Source organism: Aquila chrysaetos, chromosome 2, assembly GCF_900496995.4.
Source record: "Aquila chrysaetos chrysaetos chromosome 2, bAquChr1.4, whole genome shotgun sequence".
Lineage (NCBI taxonomy): Eukaryota > Metazoa > Chordata > Aves > Accipitriformes > Accipitridae > Aquila > Aquila chrysaetos.
In genome coordinates this window covers 38,171,576-38,187,497 of record NC_044005.1, presented here as the reverse complement: position 1 = coordinate 38,187,497, position 15,922 = coordinate 38,171,576, and the positions used below count along the sequence as shown (strand labels likewise).

At 39.2% G+C, this 15,922-nt stretch overlaps 1 protein-coding gene across 6 annotated transcripts in view; it reads right to left on the bottom strand.

The window, feature by feature from the left end:
- The window catches only part of ZFYVE26 (zinc finger FYVE-type containing 26), a 51,106-nt gene that overhangs the window by 6,246 nt on the left and 28,938 nt on the right, over positions 1-15,922 (bottom strand). For 5 of the 6 annotated variants that reach the window (XM_041120591.1, XM_041120605.1, XM_041120599.1 and 2 more), the window contains 13 exons: positions 15,491-15,737; positions 14,263-14,361; positions 12,212-12,369; positions 11,121-11,290; positions 9,755-9,783; positions 7,494-7,615; positions 7,182-7,402; positions 6,409-6,556; positions 5,094-5,303; positions 4,024-4,239; positions 1,766-1,963; positions 1,245-1,447; positions 196-337 (listed from right to left, as the gene is read on the bottom strand). In XM_041120591.1, the coding sequence (XP_040976525.1) occupies positions 196-337; positions 1,245-1,447; positions 1,766-1,963; positions 4,024-4,239; positions 5,094-5,303; positions 6,409-6,556; positions 7,182-7,402; positions 7,494-7,615; positions 9,755-9,783; positions 11,121-11,290; positions 12,212-12,369; positions 14,263-14,361; positions 15,491-15,737 (2,163 nt within the window). The remainder of the gene's footprint in view (positions 1-195; positions 338-1,244; positions 1,448-1,765; positions 1,964-4,023; positions 4,240-5,093; positions 5,304-6,408; positions 6,557-7,181; positions 7,403-7,493; positions 7,616-9,754; positions 9,784-11,120; positions 11,291-12,211; positions 12,370-14,262; positions 14,362-15,490; positions 15,738-15,922) is intronic. The other variant, XM_041120592.1, reaches the window with a different exon arrangement.

The following is a 15,922-nucleotide window of genomic DNA, read 5'->3' as shown; positions in this document are numbered from 1 at the left end:
GAGGAGAGGAGCTCCAAGTTCTCATGTGTTCTCTGCTACTTTGAGGAAAAACATGCATTTTTCATAAACAGTAGGTTGCATACATGGACAAGTAACCTGCCCATGAAAAATACAAGAGGTTGCTCCAACCATCAAATGTTTCAAGTTAGTGTTGATGATGAAAAATAAAGCTGTGTTTGAAATAGCAATAAGTACCTTGCAAGCAACATCCATTTTCATGTTATTGTTTCCAAAGAGTGTGGGCAAGGAGGAACCTGACATTTGACACGTTCCTGAGCTCTCACATCGATGCAGGAACTTTGTTACCTCCATCTGCAGATCAACTGTATTGATGTGCCTAGATAAAGGAAAAATTCTGACTTTATTTTGAAATAGAAAGTGTCAATTATTATTTGTGTGAACTTACTAATTTCTTCAACACATTTCAAAATATGGTATATTTCCAAACAATAATTATTTTAGTGACTTTTTGACTTTGTCTTTTGTGTAGCCAAGTCTGCAGCAATGAGATACTTTCCAGATCTGTGCACTTAACATGCATCGCAAGCTGAAGGAGAGCACTTGTTCACATTATTTCAAAAGAAGTTAGCCAAAGAATCTGGATCCCAAATATCTGGCTCCCTCTTTTCCACCTCATCACACACACTCCTCCCCACCTTTAAATTAGAGTCCAGCCTAAGAAAAGGAAAGAAAAAAGCCCCTAAGAAAACCAAGATATAAAAGCCCAAGTAAAAGAGAGATCTGGCTAAATTTACACTTCAAATTTTGAATACAGGGATTCAGTTATGTCTGGCACCTATAACTTGTACATAGTTGAATGTTGTGAGTTAGCCCTGGTAAGAAGCTAAGCACCACAAAGCTGCTTGCTTTGTGGAGAGGAAAGGAAGAGCAGAAGCATGAAAACTTGTGGTTGATACATAGCTGTCTATGCACTGTAGGGTTTGTTTTTTAAATTAAAGGAAGGTAGATGATACATAGACTGATATTTTTAGTAGAAACACTTGCTCATCTCCTGGGTTGGGCTGTTGGGGGAAAAGCTAATGGGAATCCTGTACTTGCAACTACATAAAAGTAAGATTTGGGTCAGGCACAGCTACCATGTGTTAGCTACAGCCAACTTAAACACAACCACTGGGAGGGGAAAAAAAAAAAAAAAAAAAAAAAAAAAAGGACAACAACAACGAAAAGAAGACAATAGCCTGAATTTCCCCTTTCCTGTAACTTAGGTTCATGTTTGTAGATACCTTGACACATCTGTAGCAGACATTTTCTTCCGAAAAGTGAATGCCATTTTTTTCCTTCCTGAACTTCTTGAGACCTCCTGCAGATAGACTTTGAGATGGTCCTTGATCTTTAGAAGCCATGTCTGTTTGCCTCCCAGTTCAGTGTAAGACTTTGCTCCGTGAGTGAAAAATCTAATGCAGGTCATGGCAGCACGAACGTGATCCTAGAAGAAATATACTGAACACTAAGATGAACCAAAGTACACCACCTTCACTAATTGCTGTCTGTACTAAAGTGCTCACACAAAGCAGGCAATGCTCTGTTTTCTTCAAAACAGTAGTCAAGCTACTGCAATGCGCCAGATCCATGGCAAATGCACAGCAGGTCAGCTTCAGTCGGGCTCACACCTTCCTCTCTGTTTTTTAGGATTGGAATGTAGCAAAAATATAGTTGTCCATCATGCAGATTTACACCAATGTAAACAATCAAAAGTCAGTATTCAACATTTCACTGAAAGAGATGGCACTGACCCTCATCTTACCTTCATGAACTGTTGCAGCTCATACAGAATATGGTAGTAGTTCTTTCTCTGCAAGTATTTGCAGGCTGCAATCAAGTAGACTCCCCAGCTCTCCAATCCTGGATCAATGGTTTCCAGCAAGTTCTCCAACATATGCAGTTTTCCACTTTCATAACTTGGAGTGAAGATCCCTTCAATGAACACTTCCGATGGGGATTCCTACACAAACATCAGAAAGGTTGCTTGAAGCAAAGCCACAGCAGCTTGTTGATTTTCTTCATATAACATAAAGGAGTATTAAGTGACAGAGAACATAAAATGAATAAATAATTTAGGTTGGGAGGGATCTCTGGAGGTCATTTGGTTCAAACCCCCAATCAAAGAATGGCTTCCAAGTTAGGTCACACTGCTCTGGGCCTGTCCAGTCAAGTTCTGAGCATAACAAAGTAGGGCAATTAAACTGCCTCTCTGGGGCCCAGTTACTATGTCTAAATATCCCCACTGCAAAAAAACCTTTTCCTTATATCTGGTTGGAATTTCCCTTGCTCCAAATTGTGTCCACTGTCTCTTATCCTTTTACTGTGCACATGTGAGATAAGCCTGGCTCTATCTTCCCTACAATCACCCACTTGGTAGCTGAAAACAGCACAGAGATCTCCTTTTGCCTTCTTCAAGCTGGAAAAACCTAGCTCTATCACTCTCCTCATATATCATGTGCTTCAGGCCCCTAGCCACTTTGGTGGCCTTCCATTAGACTTGCTCCACTTTGACAATGTCTGTTTTGTACTAGGGAACACAAAACTGGGCACAGTAGTTCAGATGAAACCTCACAAGTAGTGAGCTGAGGGGGATATTTACTTCCCTTGACCTCCTGATTATGGTCTCGCAAATGCAGCCTCACATATTAATGTTACTATGGAAAGAAGCATGTGTGACAACATGGCCTGCACAAACATTTTAAAGACATGATATGGATTTTTTTTATTTTTTTTTAATCTCAGAGTAAGATACAAGCTACAAAGCCTGTACACATAAAATGTTTCCAAACAACCAACTGCAAAATGTTTCATCAGAAGCCTAGTACCTTACAGCTTTAACAAACCTTCTTCTCTAGTTTGCGTGATTACTACCAGTCTCCTTGTCCAAAACTTCCACATCAAATTGTATGTCTAAAGTATTTTCAAAGCCTGCTACTTAAGTAGTGAAATTATTTCACCAACATTGCAAAAATATGCAACTTTAAAGGCAAATTTAAACCAATATGAAGGACATATTTGAAAAGGAAATTTGATATGCAGGTAAGTATACAAGCTTAGAATGACTGATGATGCAATGAGAAAGCAGGGCTGATAAGACAACTTAATTTTCTATTAATAAAGCTCGTAAGCAGACTGAAGATAACGGAATTTGATGTTTCAAGTTGTACTTTCTCAATAAGAATTATTTCAAATAATAATAATACAAAAAAATCAGTAAATCAAACACAAGCACAGAAACTTAAAGCAAAAACCACCCCAAAACCCACACACTTAGCAGCTTTCAGGCTGGTGAGATGCAATGAATTCACATCTCCTCCACATCTCCCAAGAAGCACCCTTAATGAATTAGTGAGAACCTTACTGGAATAATTTCTAGGTTTAATTGTAATTTAGCACCAACAGAACTGTCTTCTCCAGACATTCTTAAGCCCTCCTATATTGTGCAGTTTTCCTAAGGGAGAAATGGAAACCACGTTTTGGCTTCCCTAGATTTCTGTCTTCTGGGATGTGATCCTGTATTCCCTTATACTCCTAACAGCTACAGAAGTGCAAACGAGAATGTCCAATTCAACAAACAATACCAAGAGTCAGAGCTACTGTGATAGAGAGTAAAGTCTAGTGTTATCAGCACACTGGAATTCAAAATCTTCCTTCTTTCTTCCGAACTGTGTAAGAATTAGTCCCAAGTCTTCAGCTTTGTAGAAAAGAGTGTGCTGTTGATGCAGGACCTCTATCAAAAAAAAATAAACCATTTTCTCCTCTCTAGAAGCCACTGTTTCAACACAATGGGAAAGAGAGATTAAACACAAGATATAAAGATCAAAGTTATTTTTTCATGTCCCTGAATTCTTGTAAGTCACGGGATAGTTCGTATAACAACATTTAAGACCTCAGAAAACTCCTGTGCAGAAAAACACCCAGAATGCTGCATGATGCTCATCACCATCTTAGACTACCCTTGAAGCCCTCTTAGCTACTTTTCAAATTTCAATTTAGGTGGTGGCAAATTAGATTACTCACCTTATTTAGCAAGTGAAGCAGTGCTTCTCTCATACAGTCATGCCTCATGTAAAAGCTTATTATTGCCAGATTAGTGCCGTAACTATGTAAATAGAACAAGCACTCTTGATAGTAGCTGTTGTGCTGAATTTTCCCCTCACACACCATCTCCAGAGACAGACTTCTTGTTCTCAGTGTTGCTTCAAGTTCCCTTAACGTGGCAAAGTAATCATCATCCTGCCGTTAAAGCACAGAATCAATGACAGGTGATGAGTAAGAAGAAAACTTTCTTTTCAGTTAGATCTTGTCACTCAGCCCCGAAGCATTTCTGTTATTGTTGGTTTTAAAATAGCTATCACTTCAGAGGGGTGAGAATCCAGTCATGCTTTTTATAAACACTAGATTGGAACCCTGCTATCAACATAGGTGCTGAACGTTGCTGTAGCTAGCATGGCTGTTTCCAGGGACAGACAGGAGGCTTATTTAAACACAATTCCACTGTCAACAGCTACTTCAATAACCTAGTTCAAACAAGCTTTTTTATTCTCCTAAAATATGTACGACTAAGAGGTCTTTCAACATTATGATTCTGCAGTTACTTAGTATTGTAAGTCATTTTTTGGTACCTAATCAGAACTTCCAGAGCTAATCCCAAACCATGTAATAGTGCTTTTTGACAAGAAAAGAAGAGTGGGACAGCATTTGTAAATTCTCCTTTGAATTCCTGCAAAGTTATCAGTTTCAGTCAAAAAAATGGCATTACTGCAGCACCACAACGTACTGTTGGGATTGAGTTTAGTTTCCTCATACTGTAGTAATAACATGTTAACCAGAACAGCTTTCCCCTCCACCAAGTATGTCCCCAGATACTATGAAATCCTATTGTCTGGTTCTCAGCCACCAATTCACTGTGATGAAACAGCTAACAAATTTCCCAACAATATTCAGTTTGCAATATGCAATCATGACAAAAGAAGGAAAAAACCCCCTAACACCTGATATTGTAACGTGTTGCCATAAGATGTGTATTAAAACATCATTACTTGGCTTTGTTATAGCCCTTCAGAGCAGACAGAACAGAATACCCTTACCGCAATGAGTACGGGCTTCACTGTGGACTCCAGGTACTGTATCACATCCTGGACTAGCCTTGAACCATGGTTCAGCTGGTTTAGATCCATAGGTGGCTTTAAACAGCGGTTAAACTTCTCTCTTGCTGAACTTAAGTTTCCAGCTTTAAGGCAAGCCATGCCCCAGGCATGCCATGCTCCACCTGGGTCCAACCCAGATTTTGTAGAAACCTAAATTCAAAATAATTCGTTAATATTGCAACACAGTCCCAGTATAGAAAACAGGAAAACTGGCTTACCACACAGTCTGAGATTGTGACCTTTCACTTCATAGAGCACATTTCCCATTAAAACCAAAATGAAACCTGAAAAAATCAGTGCTGATTATTTCCATATTACTGGCACAAAATGCCAACTACCAAAACACCCATGATCTCCAAACATGGAAGTATTTTTTATTGTACAAGTTTAAGCAACTATCTTTCTGGGAAATTTCAGTTCAGCAGTTTTAAAATTCAGGACATTTTCACATCTGCTTTTCTAAAGCAGATGATTTTTACAGAGCAGAATTCATCAGGTTTGTGGTTTCAAAAAAAGCAACAGAAGATGCTTCACAAACCACCAGGATATTTTTTATTTCACAGAACTTTGCTGATCAAATTTATTCCTGATTTTCTTTAGTACACCAGCTGCCTTTAAACATGAACCATTTTTATTCAAATAGGTCATATATTCCTGCTGTTTATTACCCCTTAAAAATCCTAATCCTGTTTGTAGTATCATAATCCTGTTCTTAAACTGCAATGCAATAAAACAGAGGCTTATGAAATTCTGGGAGCAAAAGAAAGACAGAAGATGATAAACCACACCAGATGAACTCTCATAGATGTATTTGCCACCATTGCTGATTTCCAAGTAAACGCTTGGGAAAGGTGTCTTACTAATGTCTGCTGTGGGATTACAGACAAATGAAATCAAACATACAAGCTTCACATAAAGTCCTGCCACAAAGGATGTCTCAGCCCTTCTACTGGATGCAAGATTCCTCCGTTTAATGACTTTCTTGCAGTTAAGTCCATTCCAATTTTAATTGTACCAGGAAACAAGGCCCCTACCCTTCCCTTCAGCAGCCTGCTCCACAGCAGAAGGACTTTCCCTTCTCAGAAATTTTTTTCCAGTGTTCAGAAAATTATTTCTTCCCTGTTGAAAAATTTAATCCCAGTTTGTAACTGTTTAAATAAATTTCACACATCACATCCATCTGAACTCAGGAGGGAGAAAAGCAAAAGTCACTACAGAAGCATTATTAACACTGACATCCCTCCATTGTCATTACCTCTATAGCTAGCTGATAGTACTCTGCTTCCAGAAGCCGATTTCTTAGTCTTGTTACTGCTGCAGGGAGAAGAATCTGATCCAAAGATGGTATTGGACGGTAAGCAGCAGCAACCAAAATATTTAACACATCCACTTTGCTGATGTAGCTGGGAAAAAACAAAGAGGTTAAACAAATACACACACTTTCACTATTATCATAAAGAACTTTATGTCAAAGACAACTCTTAGAACAGTGGTTCCTAATCACCAGTATACCAGGTTTCTCTATCCATCATACTATCCTATCCAGACTATTTTTTACTGGGGTTTTTGCCACGTTCAGTAGAACACTGGCAGACACTGATTGCAGACACCAGCTACATGTTACCAAATCAAACTAGTACATGTGAAATTCATGTATTACACCTGCCACCTCAAGCTCTGTAGGACAAAACTTCAGAAAGTGTAAAATGCTCATTCTCCGGAAATGCAGGTTTGAAATTCTGTATTGAAATATAGATTGAAAGCAGATACACAATATCAGAAGTAAAATATTTACCCCAGTCTTTGTGAATTATTTCTCCCTACTCTGAGAATTTTCTCAGTAATTATCACGTAGTCATACTGCTTGAATTTCTACTATTTGAATTCTTACATTATGAACTTCTCTTCTTGTTTAAAATGTCCACAGTACAATCACAAAACAACCCTCCCACCCTTCACTCCCCATTAAAAAAGGATAATGGTCTCGACAATACCTCAATACATCCTAGTGAACATCTGACTAATCACCTGTCACAGAGCGCTAGATCCTGGCTCCTTCCAGCTTTTACAAACATCATTTTGGCACTGAAGAGCAATTGTTTCATGATGTCCATGAGGAGACCAGCATCCACCTCAGGATTAGCGAGCCCTTGGGACAACTTGCAGCAGTGCTCTATCAGTTGGTGGCCACACACTATGCTGTCACTGTGCAGACTAAGGATGGCAATACACAAGGAAGAGCTGGGAGCCTGACAATTCGAGGAAAGAGAGACAAACATGGGTATTGAGATAGTTCTCCAGGGAACTGATTATATTGGACTCTCTTTCTCCAGACCTCACCTGTTCATAATAAAATTCACTGCGTACAATTTCATTCTCCTCTTCGTTCAGGGAAAAAATCCATTCAAGCTCAGTCGCCTTGGGTATTCGCACCACTGTGGAATATTCATGATTAGAAGTTTCTGCAGCCAAAAAGAAAACACCAGGTAGAATCACTGTACAAGAAGCAACAAAGCTGGCTAAGGACACATAATGCAGAGCATTCCTATACTCCCATAAAACAGTTATCTGTAATCCTCTCATTGTGCCACTTCCTGCCAGTATCACATGTCCAGCACACAGATTACAGAAACATTTCCATTCCTCAGCAGGCTGCCAAATTGTACCTAAACTTACTCTCACTGTTACCAACACCCTGTCACCAAAAACTGGCTCCAGGAACATGTCTTCAAATGATTATCCAACTCTTACCCTACTGGACATCAAGCACAGCAACCTCCCCTCTTTAGCCTTCCCTCAGTAAGTTATTAAATATTTCTGAGCAGGAGGGAAGTGGAAATATGACAGCTGTGGGTTACAGCTAAAAAGGGAAACTGAAGAACAAGTTGTAAAAGAAAGCGTAAATTGACTTAACTGCCTGTATCTTCTTCTTAGAATTCATTATTTGAACATACAGCCCAGCAGCTTGAGGACAAAAGACTGTGAGAAGATGAGCTAACTCCTTACATTTTCATATAAACTAGTACTGCAGAAAATTGGGTATTTGATCAAATGATTCAAGAAATTTCATTTCTGTTAAGTCTTTTTCTTTCCTCCAGATTAAGGAAATTTCTGTTTTGAAATTAGTAACCCAGAATAGCTACAGATCAAATATTGTCTGTCATCTGCGTGCAGCTGAGAGTGCACAAGCCCTCTGATGCTCAAGTTTGTGATTGTGGTTCCTGGCAGAAAAACAATGGCCAATCTCACAATGCTAAGAAATGGAGAATAATGCTAATTTACTACTCTTTGCCCTGATCAACTTCCTCTTCGCCCTGGAAAAACTTAAAAAGTCTCAAAAAATCACTGCTCTAGATTTCACAGAAGGACTGTTAGAGTGTTGAGTAACTAAAACTGTAGGGTGAATAAAAAAAAAAGAAAAAAAAAAGAGAAAATCACTATTTCTAAATTGAACTGGAAACTGGAATAATTACAATAAACCAGGCTTGAAAATATTTGATATATGATAAGCCTTCTTCACAGTCTCATCAGATAAGTTAGAAAAGCAGAATAAAACACTTTCCCTCTTAAATCTGAGGATTTCCGTACTGTTTGTATTCACTCCTACTGAATGAATCGTATGGGCCCATTGCTGTGTAGCAATGCTGCAGGCAAACAGAAAGATCTAACCAGAAGCAGCAGCTCAGAAACTGCATTTCAGCTGTTTCAGTCTTGTAACAAAGGCAGCAGTTAAGTAAAGCAAACTTCTGTCAACAGCAAAAAAAAATTACTCAAATAGCCCATCATACTTAAAAAGGCGACAAGTAAGGAAAAATATTTTAATTTGTTTTGTAGCACAAAAGCAAATTTAGCACCATGTTTCACATTACTGCTATAAGCACTTCAAATAACTATGTTTTGGTCTGCCACAGTTTCACGTCAGTGTAGGAAAATTTTGCAGAATCACCTCAAACACCAGACTAAGCAACAAACAGTAAATATCTTCTGAGGAAAAATGGCAGGTAAAAAGAAAAAGTCAACTAAATTTTGTTATTATTTCTGAAGTGTTATATTAGATGTGGAAACTGAGGCACCGAAGAGAAATTACTAGTCCATATTCACACAAACAGCAAAGGAGATGGAACTCAGGACACAACCAGAGGGGCCTCATCCTGTGCTACCCCCAGCCAGCATGGGGTATCAAACACCACAGTGCACTGCAGTGGTATTCAGAGTTGTACTATCATGGTTTGTAAAAAGAGGATCACTCAGCACAGGTCTGTAGTGGGCTAATTAATTCCTACTCATACCACAGCCTCTCACTGACTGTTTCTGGTATGCAAGGTGCATTCTCTAACTGTTGTTTGTCAGTTCCTTCCTTTAATCCCCATCCAGCACGTTCAAATTTGGCTCAGACATCTCTCCTAAATCTCAATTTCCATTCACAGAAGTTTGGAATGCTCAATTTCAGCCTGCAAATGCAAAAACCATCAGTGATATTTTGTAACTCAAGTTTTGATCACCCTTCAGCTGCAACTAGATATATCAGCTTCTCTATCTCTAACTGTGCTGCTAATCAGGCACTTTAAAAAATTGAACTTTAACATTACTCCATTCCTTACCTTCCACTTGGTCCGGATCTTCTTTTCTGCTGTAATAAAGTAACAGAAAGAAACATCATGCCTACTCCAGCACACTGGGGAAAACATAGTTTTAAAAGAGAGATCAGAACAGCTAGCCATTTCAGAACACTGTCTTGTAAAAATCTAACATCTCTCCCTCCCTGCCCTCTCTGACCCATTGCCCTGCCCCTGCCCCCTACTGTCTGGAAATCTAAGATCCTGCCTCTGCACTGTTGTATTTCAACGACACTAAGTAATCAGTTCTTATAACCTTCTGTAGGAATAGTACTGTTGCACACATCATAAAAAAGCAGATGCTGAGAACAAGAAGAACTGCCAGTATCAGAATATGTCAGAGCTAAAATGAAGTTTTTGGCATCCAGGTCTCTGTCCTTAAGATTTAGTTGGTTTTGATATACAAATTGGGTGACTATAAAAAAACCCAGGCACTTAAGCAATTAGAACGTGACAGGTGGCATTCAAGCTCACTGCTAGGCTCTGATGACCTAATCTGGCAGTATAAGCAACCATTCTGACGGAAACTGGTTTAGCTAGAGGTGACTGCTTGTTTTTTCACAGGTTCCTTTTCATATCTGCACAGTATTCATCTTTTCCTAGCAAGCCTGCTGATACTGCTGTAGTGGATACTGCTACCTGCAGGCTTGCAAGGAAAAGAGGAAATGCAGCTGAAAGTGCAGCTGAAAAGAGTGAGTTTTACTCTCTGTGACCTTGATGGCAGTATCGACTATGGCAGTATAAGCAGGCTTAACAGGGTCACAGAGAGTAAAACCAGCTGGCCTAACATATACACAACGAATTTCAGTCCAATTCTCAGCTTAAAGCAACCACATCATGAAAATCTGTCATCACAGCTGTCCCTTTTATTAAGGGCAGTTTCAAAGCCTATCTAATCATGAACTTGCTTTTGAATCCCCAAGGGTTCAAGGAGTTGTAATCAAGGGATTGTGGAATAACATTAAAACACTGATATGTTCAGCAGAGCTAGTCAACATGTAATGTTAATCCAGGAGCCGAGTAAACTGCAAGAAACTTTGCCACACTGTAGTAGTTTGTGCTGAATATGTTCTGCATCAAAGCATTCAGTTCTTAGGTTTAATGATCAATTGATGCTTATAGAATTAAAGACTTTGTTGCCCAGCTCTCCAGTGTTCTTTCTAATCTGAAAAGTAAACTGAGGCATAAGGAACATCGCCATATCTACCAAACCTGAAAATCGCAACAGCTGGAGACCAAAAAGCTGATGTTGTTATATTATCCAGATAAACCCAAATGTTTATTTCTCTCTTGTTCCATTCACACATTCTGCTGTGTACATGAAATTGAGAACTAGAATGGAAGGACTTACGCGCTTGTGTCTTCTACCAAGCCAGGCAGATGTTCTCTGTTGTAGTAGCTATAGCATTGATCGCATACACGAGACAGATTTTCTCTGCAAGCTTCTACTGCCATTTTCTTGGTGGAGCAAGAGCTGCACACCAGCCTGCCACAGCGCCTGCAGTGATGGCGCCTGTTAAACTAAGCAAAAGAGGTCATGGATGAGCAACAGAAAGAATTTAATGAAGTCCCCTCCTATATATGCCTCCACTCATGAGTAAACTTACTCCATTTGAAGAGAGGAAACACCATGCATGATAAGGCTTTTCAGGACTATACAATGATTGATTCTCACTGTTACAATCCCTTTCTGGAGAGGGCATGGCAAAGAAAAAAAACCCAACCCAATACCCAGAGGTAGGTACTTAAAACATGTTTGCTGCAGTCTTGGGCTTTCCACTATTTAAATTGTGCCAATGTTGATCACAGCACTAATTAGACCATCTCTTTGAAAAGTTAGAAGCTGTATACTGTCTTTCTGACACCATCTTAGTAATTTTCAAATTCAAAAGCAACAGATACTTTGAGAAAACAGTACTGTTTCTAAGCAATAGAAGATAACAGACTGCCAGCACACCTGCAAAACTCAAAATTAATATTCTCCCTTAGAGTGCCAATACAGTTGTTAAGTACTCTATGAAACAACAGATTTTAGAAAAGCAACAGCAAAGATTACATTTTCTATATTGGTAATCTGAATTATAGGATGCTCATGTTAGTTCTTGCCAGCACAGTCAGTTAGACAGGCTTTTGAAATATTAATACTGCTATTATTACACATTTTTGAGATCTCATAGCTGTCTCCTCTCTGATGTCCAGATTTCCTCTTTAGGCTCTATCACTTCACAGGATTCTACAAGGAGCTAACTGCTGCTAGTCTCCTCAACTACACTAAATGGAAACTAATGGTTAAATATCAAGGGACTGGCAATCTTGTCAGGCCTACACTGATCAGACAAACTTGCTAAAGTAGCTAGTGTCTCTTAGGAAACAGACTATGAGCAAGTGTTCATGTTAAGGTCACAGTTCTAGGAATGTCTGTACTTTGGTTTTGCTCCTTACCATAGTAAAGCGTTCAGTTTTGCAAACCATACATATCATTTCAGTGTCATCAGGTATCCATTGCTGCTTTGGTGGTGGCTTCTCAGGAGGCACAAATTCTTGAGGAAACAAATTCTGCTGCAGACTTCTGTCTCTGGGACTTGCAGGTATGGTAACACCTTAAAAAAAGCCAGGCCAAGAAAAACATGGAATGGGATTTAAGCTGTTTAATGGAGTCTTGAATACCAGAAAACACTACAGAGTTACTGAGGCTATAAGATCTTTCTAGCTCACAAGACGACTACCATTATCCTTCAATCAGGCATGGCAGAGTAACATTGTGAAAAGAATATATATGCTTTAAGCTAAAACTGTAAGATTGTAAACTTACAGTACTTCGATACTGGTAAGCAAGAGTACGCACTTATTAATAGACATTTACCATAACAATTAGAGAAGTATAAGACAACTTGTCAACATCTGTTCTTGTATCATAAGCAGAGACTTGTAGGAGGAGGAAAAAAAATTACCCCAGTATATGGATACCAAAAAGCGATATAGCGTAAAATATAATCTCAAGGATACCCAGTGTTGACATTCCTGAAGACCAAGACTTTTCTTTGTTATCTTAGGTGAGGTGTGGTATGGCTAGCAACAGCATATCCCTCCCTGTTCTGGTCCCCTTTACAATCTACTGTGGGGAAACCAGTTCAAAGAGGCAACAGTTTAAGTCTTTGGCCTTCGGGATCTTTGACCTTGCCAATGAAATACTCGTTGAATCAAGTTTACAGTATTAGATAGGCTTTTAGTTTATATAATGTGAGCCAGTTACACTACAGGCTAATTAAAAAGTTCAACATGTCATTGCAGCCCTGCAGGCCACTTTCTGTGTACCTGAATACTACACTAAAAAAGAAAAAATCTCCACTCCAATAAAGCTAACTCATGCTCGTCCAAGTAGATACTGGATTGCAGAAGAACATTAGAGGGCAATGCATTCAAGTTTTGTAACAACATACAGATATTAAGTTGACCATTATGAGAAAAACTGAAGAGCTACACAGCCCAATCCAAGACGCTGCTGTCACTTCATGTAGGCAGAGCAAGAAGTCTTCAGTTCAGGATACAGAACCAGGGAACAGTTCAGACACCCTAAACTGTAGATCAGGATATCACTGTGCAACTCTACTTCAGGCCCATCACTTGCTGAGAATCACCAGCCTTGGAGGTTGGAGGATATCCTTTGCTAGTCATTCCCTGAGAGCACAGACCATGCATCTCTCACAATATATGTCCTCTGAAGAGTGCATCTCTTGCATTAGATGCTGAATGGAACCTATAGAAGGATTTGTGGTTGTTTTTAAGCCACAAATATTTGGCAGTTGTTTCGGCTTAAATTATTTTGTTTCTATTTATTTGTGTTTGAGGACTGTGAGTGGAGCCGCTCAGACAGTACAAGGTGTGCTATTTCCCTCAGGTCAAAAGAGGGATCCTAGAAAAAAGTAAATTCAAGGACCAAAAGAATGACAAAAAAATACAACACAAATGAGATTTCTACTGTAAAGCCAAAGTTAAGATCCAGAAGAAAAAAAGTTACTGACCAAAGAATAGGAAGACAAGAAGTCCCACAATGATGGGCTTCCAGACAACCTCTGCCTATATACCCAAAGAGAGAGTACAGAAGTCAAGACACAGAAAGATTAACCTGCAGCACCATTAATCCACTAGCACCCTAGCTGTGGCAAAGAGGTAATTTTTTTTTTCTCCTGCAGATGTAGTCCTGTTTCCTATGGTCTGTTCAGGCTTGTTTTTTTCTGTAAGGTCTGGAATGGAAAGATTTTGTGCTGATTTTTCAGATATTTTGTAGATACCTACCAAAAATCAAAACAAAGCCATATACTTCTTGTTCCCCTTTAAGTTCTCTTTTAATTGGGCCCAAAGCACCCAGCTGTAGAGACGTACTAATCTGCATTAAATGCAACCCAAGTTACTATTAAGTGTATACACATACATAGGGGATAAAACAAATAAGAACAGGTTGAAAGAAAATGGCACCAAGGTCTTAGCCTTACCAGTAAAGCTGACAGGAGATAGTTCTGATGATCCCGATTTAGACAGTGCTTCACATTCCAATGCCTGATTGAGACTTTCTTGGATACGTATCAGAGAATCTAGGACAAAAGGAAGAAAAAAAATAAAAATCAGAGAACAACACTGGCCATACATCCACCTGTTTTTATGAAGATTACAGGAATCAATTCACAGCAGTATGTAAGAATGTCAGCACAAAACGGAACTAGCTATGTAATTACAAATTACTATGTTTTCATGAAAATTAGCCCACAACAATTCACGCAAAACTATATAAAATTCAATGACCTAAAACACAGAGAAAGGGATCCTTATCAAAGCAATGGACTGCTGATAGGCACAGGAATAATACAGCAGAAAATAAGTATCAGATGTGAAAACAATTAGTTGACACAAGATGCTCATGGCAAATACTAAATGCTTCATATCGCAGTGGAAGGAACATACTTGCAAAGTTATAGGTAATTTGGCAAGAAAAGATAGGTAAGTCTGATGTTTTTATGTTAGCAAGAGCTGCATCTTTAAATCATGAAATGAAGTCAACATTTGGAAACTTGCATAAAGCAAGTTGGTACCATATATGTAGGTATAAATAGATACAGATAGGTACACATGCCATGTGCTTTTAAAAGAACGAAACAAAAGCACTGGACTCGATCTGCAGCACCCTCTGGTGTTGAGTTCTAAAACCCTGAGAGGGGCGAGCCAGATGCAGGAGATTTGGAGGCAACATGGATAAGAAGGGATTGGCAAACCAGAAAGGAGAACCATACTGAGAATGTTAAATAGAACTACAAGTTTAAAAGTCCCTTATATGAAAAAAGGAACAGGACTCTGGTAGGAGGAAAGACTATGGAAGATTAAATCCCCATTCTATTTGGGGGAAGATGCAGCTGGCCGCAGGTTTTAGAACTGCTTAAGTCGTCAGTGACTTTGTATTAAACAAGAATGAAAGAAAATTGAACAATATCATATAGGAAAAGAGACCCCAAAAAGAAGCAACAGAGGAAAGACCGAGAAACTTTTGAAGCTGTTGGTCCTTGAGAACATCTATTTACAAGAAGGGCAAAGACTTTAAGAACATGTCCTGGGCTACAGGGAGACTGGAGCCACAAATCTAAAAATGTTGTGGCACAATTGGTGAAATGATTCCGGGGGAAATTCGCCCTTCTTTCCCAAGTGAAAAACAGCATTCTCACGGACAGTCACCTGATCTCTTTTCTTTTAATGCAAAAGGGAAGTTGAGAGCTTTTTCTGCATACTTGGAGAGCAAATTGTCAATGTCTTCTACAGTAAAACCAATTTCCTGTCCAGCTAAGAGCTGGTGCAGTGTCTGCACAGCAACAGCTACCCAGTCCACCTTCATATTCATGAGGAGCTGTTCCAGCATGAGCAGTGGCCTGGAGGAGAGGTGGAAGTAGTTAACACGGGAGAGCTCAGGCAGAGTCAGCAGCACCTGAGACAAGGAAAAAAGCACATTAAAATTATACATCTTCAAATCTGTGTTTTTGTGAGATTAAAGACAAGAAACTAGCACAGTAGCTTATGCTGAGAATGCAGTAACATATAGAGGCCAAAAAATGGAGGTAGGACTACTTAGACCTATTCCTACTTCTGTTACAGAATTACTGAGTGTATTTG